This window comes from Bidens hawaiensis, unplaced genomic scaffold (assembly GCF_021521415.1).
Source record: "Bidens hawaiensis isolate Kalapana, Puna unplaced genomic scaffold, B.hawaiensis_p1.1 tig00014370_1, whole genome shotgun sequence".
In the NCBI taxonomy this organism is placed as follows: Eukaryota; Viridiplantae; Streptophyta; class Magnoliopsida; order Asterales; family Asteraceae; genus Bidens; species Bidens hawaiensis.
This window is the reverse complement of record NW_027492243.1, coordinates 209,001-215,846: the sequence shown is the minus strand read 5'-3', so window position 1 is coordinate 215,846 and position 6,846 is coordinate 209,001. Positions and strand designations below refer to the sequence as shown.

The 6,846-nt window shown below is 29.9% G+C and overlaps 1 protein-coding gene across 1 annotated transcript; it reads right to left on the bottom strand.

Annotated features, from left to right (window-relative positions):
- Window positions 1-229: 229 nt before the first annotated feature.
- Window positions 230-2,601, bottom strand: LOC143546509 (uncharacterized). Its single transcript, XM_077038170.1, has 3 exons — window positions 2,474-2,601; window positions 1,847-2,090; window positions 230-871 (listed from the first exon to the last, which is right to left on the bottom strand). The coding sequence occupies exons 1-3, from the start codon at window positions 2,561-2,563 to the stop codon at window positions 330-332; spliced, it is 876 nt and encodes a 291-aa protein (XP_076894285.1). The 5' UTR covers window positions 2,564-2,601; the 3' UTR covers window positions 230-329.
- Window positions 2,602-6,846: the final 4,245 nt, after the last annotated feature.

Below are 6,846 nucleotides of genomic sequence, written 5' to 3'. Positions count from 1 at the left end.
GTTTTATTTATCACCAAAGTGTTTAATTTATTTAATTTAAAGAATCACTAAAGGATTTAATTTAATTTAATTTAAAGAATGTTTAGTTTGTTTTAATTGTATTTGATTCTTCTTTTTGAAAATTGTTTTGATTCTTCTTTTTTAATTTTAATTATTACTACACCCAATTTAATTTAAAAGTTCCACCACTCTTAAACATTACTACTATATTCAATAAAAGCCAATAACTTTCCACCATCAAAAGTATATAATAGTCCAAAACTTTTCAAAACAAATCTCAAACCTTGTTTGCTTACACACCAGCAGTAGTTAAACACAAAACAGAAAGACTAATTTGCCCTTGGAGCGGCCCACTCGACGCTCAAAATTAGATTATCATAACCATACCCATTAAGTTTAGTAATCGCCCGTTCACAATCTTCCCGTCTCACAAAATTAACAAACCCGAACCCTCGGCTCATCCCGGTCTTCTGATCTATAGCAACATAAGCCCGAGACACGTTCCCAAACGGTTGAAACAGTTCACGCAAATCAGCCTCTCGGGTATCCTCAGAAAGGTTGTTAACCCGAACCAAATTCTCATCGTTCCTACGCCTCATGTCGGCCACACCTGTAGCGAGTCGGGCTGCACTGTCACGCCTGGTGGGTGGGACATACGCACCGCTTTTGGTGGGACCAGAATTGGTTGGGTCTGTTGGGTTCGGGTTTTCAACAAAGGTTTCGATGGGTTGGGCTAGGTCCTTGTAGGGGCACCTTGAGGTCCAGTGGTCACCTCTCGTGCCACATGTTCTGCATAGCATTAGTGTCGCGCCTCCTTTCGACATTTGAGCCAATGGATCGCCTGATGAGGTTGACTCTTCGGCTTTCGTGCCTGTTTGGTACAAGGACAACATGTAATATCCATGTCAGTTGTCAAAATCAATATCAAAACCTAAAAACAGCAAATTATGAACAAGGACATAGATAAAAAATAATAATTTCTTGAAAAAACCTTAGATTCAAAGCAAAGTTTTTTATGTGTTTATTCAAATATTATAAATAAAAAAATTTTGCTTTGAATCTAAGGTTCCAACTTTCAACTCAGAACTTAAACCTAAGATTCAAATCCTAACACAAATAGAATCCAAACCAAAAGAAAAATATTAAACCAAATATTCGAGTATACAAATTAGAAAAGGAGCCAATAAATAAAAAAACCAAACAAAGCAAAATAGGTTTTAAACCCAAACTAAACTAAATAAAAAATAAAAAATAAATAAAATAAACTTACAAACTAAAAGCTATAAAATAAATAATAAAACATGACCAAATATATGAAAGATGAACAAAAAAGAAATCTTTATGATGTAAAAGTGTGAGCATCTGACTTTTGCAATATATCAAGAATGAAACAATATAAATGGCTAGACATGTAAACCCATTAAACACACCCGGCGACCCGTTCGAAACTGCTGCACACATAGCTAAGCAGTTCTTAGGCGAATCTTATAATCCGAAACTTCTAAAAGTTCACAAGCAAGATCAAAATTGTATTTATATTAAGCATGTTATGTTGAATCTAATTGGACTTAGAATAGTATCCGCATCTGTAATCATATAGCACTTCATAATTCACTTGTTATGAGCAAATTCAAAAACTGTTACGCTTGAAGTACAAGTTAAAGGACGGGCTAGTTAAAGTCTCACTGCCTATGTGGCAGTGACGTGACAATTTATATAACCATTGCTAGTTAAACCATAACGGATAACCTTACAACTAAAACGATGAGAAACTCTACTTTCAATAATAATAATAATAATAATAATAATAATAATAATGATAATGATAATAATAACAACAATTTACCTTGAGCCCTAGGCCTATCAAAAACAATATCCTCAGTAGAAACCATAGTTAACCTTGCACCAACATCCTCCTGAACAGCATCCCCAAACTTAACCCATGACCGCCTCTCCACCGCTCGCTTACTAACCCGCGCATTCGCAACCTTACGAACACCAAACCTAGTAGTTATCTTAACCTGATCACCATCTTCATTAAACTTGTACTCAATCACCTTCTTCTCCCCGTGTTCATTGAGCCCGATCACCTGTTAATTGTTGAAGGATTATAATAAAGTGACAGGTAAACGAAAAAAAAAGGTCCTAACAAAAACAAAGATTTAGATTATAATAAAGTGATAGTTAGACTGGCAACAAAAAACTGGTCCTAATAAAAAACAAAGGTTTGGATTATAAAGCAGGTAAATGGATAACAAGCTGCGTGTAACAATAACCGGCGGCAAAAGTGATCCTACTCAAAACAAAAGTTTGGGTTTTAGGGTCGAAAAATTACCTGTTTATTTAATAGAAAAACTATTGTTAAACAGTTACAGTAAAGTGACAGTTACAGTAAAGTGACAGGTAAACGGATAACAAAAAATAAAAAGGTCATAAAAAATAAAGGCTTGGGTTTTAAAAGTTGAAAAATTACCTGTTTTGGTGGCAAGAGGAAATTGTAATCATTGCTGTCATCGTCTTCTTCGAGTTCACTCCATCTGGGTTTTTGAGTGTCGATTGCCATTGTTGAAAGTAAACTCGAGAGGAAAATTGATATCACGATTGATTACTTGAAAGTCGAAACCTTAGATGAAGTGAAAGGAATAAAACAAATTTGTGTATATATAGGTTTTTACCGACTTACCGAATTCGATTGGGCCAATGGGCCCATAGGCACAATAAGATTTGGACTATGTTGTATTGCTGTTCAACTTCAACATATATAAAAGGGGGGCAAATAGAGTGTATTTTCATGAACCAGTTCTGGGTATGATAAATAATTGTCAAGAACCGGGTTCTCCAGATTTCTATTGGGTTTTGATCGAGTCCGGGTTTTGACCAGGTAGAGGTGGAACCGGATCCACAAGTCCAGTTCGGGTACAATTTTTCTGAGGAACCGAAACCTGGTTCATACCCGTGGGCAGGACCGGTTCCAAGTCAGGTCCGGAAATCGATTTTTTTCCCACCTCTACCTATTGGTATCTTTTACAATTAGAAGATATAATTTTGCATTACTAATTTAATACTTCATAGTTATAAAAAGGAAAAAAAAAATCTGATGTAACACAAGCATTTTTCTAGTGTATCATATGACTTGAGCCCCACATGTATACATCTCGTTTGTTCGACTGTCTGTCGAGCGCACACACATATATACAATTGAAATATATGCAACGTCCAAAATGAACATTGTATGCTTGTTTATATTGTTTTAAATTGTTATCTTATGTAAAACTTTTTTTTAATTATATTTGTGTTTAATTGATCTTTGAGGGCTTGTTGGCGCTATTGATATTTTGGAAGGGTTGGAAGATTGTTGATTAGTTGATGAGTAGTTGATGAACGGCCAAAGCTAAAATGCTCGTGATATAACTAAACTAGTTTTGATATCCGTTTATTATACGGGTAATTGATGAAAATTATAGATTTTAACCATTAAGTGAAATATAATCAACAATATATTGATATATTGTTTATACAATTACAAATTGCATTAAAATTATAGAAATTACATAATTAAGATTACACATACATGTATTTCTTGTACACTACATTTGTGATTGTATTTGTCAGTATACATTGTTTATCAAAAATCAAAATCTTTAGTTCATGTCTATCTACAACTCTTTAGAATTAAATTGATTGATCATGATAAATTTGTTGTTATTAATATTCGGTGTATAACAAATTTTTAATTGATTTTATATTTTACAATTAACAACTGTATACTTAAGCAACATATAAAACCAAAAATTAAAATACAACAAAATAATTTGTTTCATTTCATATGAATGTAATTGCCAAGAAAATGACAAAGACATGCTAACCTTAAAGTCATGTCCAAATAACAGTGATTATTCTGAGTTAGCAGAATATTAGAAGATTTAAAGATGCATAAACTGAATGTAGTGATTTTTATTTATAATAGTTGAAAGTATTAGATAAGGAATGTTTGATTTTGAATACTAATCTCGTGTTATTAGCATGGTTGCAAAAGTCGCTAGTCGCTCCCAGAGTTGTCGACTAGGGAGTTGCGAGTACTCGGTTTATGCGGAGAGTACTTGGGGAGTACTCAGACATGATAAATTATAAAGAAACTTATTTTTGGGAACTTATATATATGTCAAGTATCATAAATCTACTAATATTTATAACAAAATATGTGAATATCAATATAAATAAAAAAAATGCATCTTTAAATATTAAAGTATCCAAAATTTGAAAATCACTAATTAAAAAAATGACAGACAGTCTCTAATGTTATAGAAATATAAATTATGTTTAATTTTTTAAAGTCAAAATATGTTTGAGTTGACCGATTAGATCCAATTGTGGCGGAGGTTGACCATTTTTTATCGATTCGGAGTAACCAGGCGGAGTTAAAGAAAGTCGCGTCGGCACCATACCTTGTAGCGATTACTCGATGTCTAGTCGGGAGTTTTACAACCATGATTATTCGTTAATATTATGGGAAGTTGTTGGAATATTTAATTAATCGATATATATATATATATATATATATATATATATATGAGGTATAATTTGATAACCTTATTGAGTTTTAAGAACTTTAAAAACCTCATTTTTAACCATATATTTAATTAAATAGGTTAGATTATGTGGTTGACATTAAATATGATTAAAAAATTAAGTAAGAGACATAATAAAGATTTACAATGATTACACTAATTTAGACGCCCGTTATACCTATGCAAAAAGTCGATTCGGTGCGTGAAAATGTTGTAATTTTTCTACATACATGTAACCTACGTATATTACATATATATAAAAAATTCAAAAAAAAATGTTACGTTGAGTTCTTTCGAGTTCTTAAAACTCAAAGTGGTTCTCAAAAGAAACACCCATATATATATATATATGGTAAAGTTAAAATACAAAGGAAAACAAAAATGAGAAGGGTGAGAAGGAATCTAATCCATTGATCTTAGATTTGAAAAGTAGAGATTAATTTAAGAAAAAAAATTAATAAGAAGGGCATAAAGGTTATAACCCACTTTTGTTGACTTTTTCTTTCCAAATGCAAGACACATTTCAATTCCCTCATTATTTTAAAAGGTCCATAACTTTTTCATGCAACATTATTTTTTTTTAATTTCACCATAGTAACAAGCGTTTTTTATCTTTAATATGAGTATCATATTGATATATAAAAAAAATTAGTGGGTTTTTTATATTGTGTTAATGGTTGTTCATTATGATTTTTAATTGGGTTTTTCTATGCATTGTGTTATAGATTTTGGTCATTGTTATCAATTGATACTCATATTAAAGATAACAATTAAAACAAAAATTACGCCGTTGTGTCTTTTTGTTTGTCATTGTGTCTTTGTGCTCATCATTTGTCTTTCTACTTATTATTGTGTTTTAGTCTTTATGTATTACGCTCATGTCATTGCGTAATATGTAGTTTCCATTGTGTTTTACGTTTCAAATCATTATGTTATATATATTCACCATTGTGTTTTACGTTTCAGGTTATTGTGTTATATGTATTCATCATTGTGTTTTACGTTTCATGTAATTGTGTAATATGTATTCATCATTATGTTTTATGTATTAGATAATTTGTTGTTATTTTATCATTATATTTACGTATTATTATTACACAACCGTATTATTGGCATTTAAAAAAACACAAAAATGATGATTTGAAAGACACAATGACGAAAAAAACACAATAACAAACAGAAAAACACAATGACGAAAAGACACAAAGACACAAAGAAGTAAATTTTTTTTAATTTTTATATAACAAAGTCATACTCATATTAAAGATAAAAAACGCTTGTTATTATGTTGAGTTTGTTTTAAAAACTAATATCATATGAAAAGGTTATTGACGTTTTAAAATGATGGAGGAATTGACATGTGACTTGCATGTGTAGAGAGAAAATGTGTACTATTACTTTTATACCCTTTTACTTTTGGTCCCCACTTGACACATGTCAATCAACTATGGCTTCTCACACTTTTTATTTTTGTTGGCCTTTGTAGAATAACTCAACCGTATGTATATATATATATATTAACAACTTAAAAAAACTGAAGCAAAGATTTCGGATTTTATAGAAGCATAGTAAATGACTTTCAACCGGATTAACTAATACTTTTTAAAATTAATATAAAAATGGAATATCCTTGAAATGTAATGGAGCATGATTAAGTTATAAATAATAAAAAAAACTAATAATAAATATTTCTATTGAGTTACATTATAATTAAGGTGTGAATCTTAATAAACTTTTATAAAATATTTTAATAATAGATGTTATAACTGAATTTTATTTTATTTTTTTGAAAAACATTGTGTATGGCTTTATTATTTTGAATCTAAACCATAATATACACTTTAATTATGTACTTACCAGCAAGTAAAACTAACATAAACCTAATATGTTGTATTTGGATAAAAATAAAATTAATAAGTTAATATAATATTGAAATTATATAAATAACTGATGAAAACGGCATTCTAGGTTTCAATATCCTAAATGATTTTCGAAAAACGAAAATAGTGGAATACGATTGGAATAGATTTTTGGATTAAAATTTTGAATACTTTTAATTAAGCAATTTGTCTTATAAGGCATATTAAATTAAATATATTTAATGTATAAAAAAGTTTAAATCAAGTCATAAAATATATGTTTCTGAAGCATTTTGGTCTAAGTTATAGAAGAAAATATTGAAAAATAAATATTGATTTTCTTATTGCTAAACCTTTTTATACTACATAATAAAGTCATATAAATAAATGACAGATAATTCATATAGTAAATCTTTATA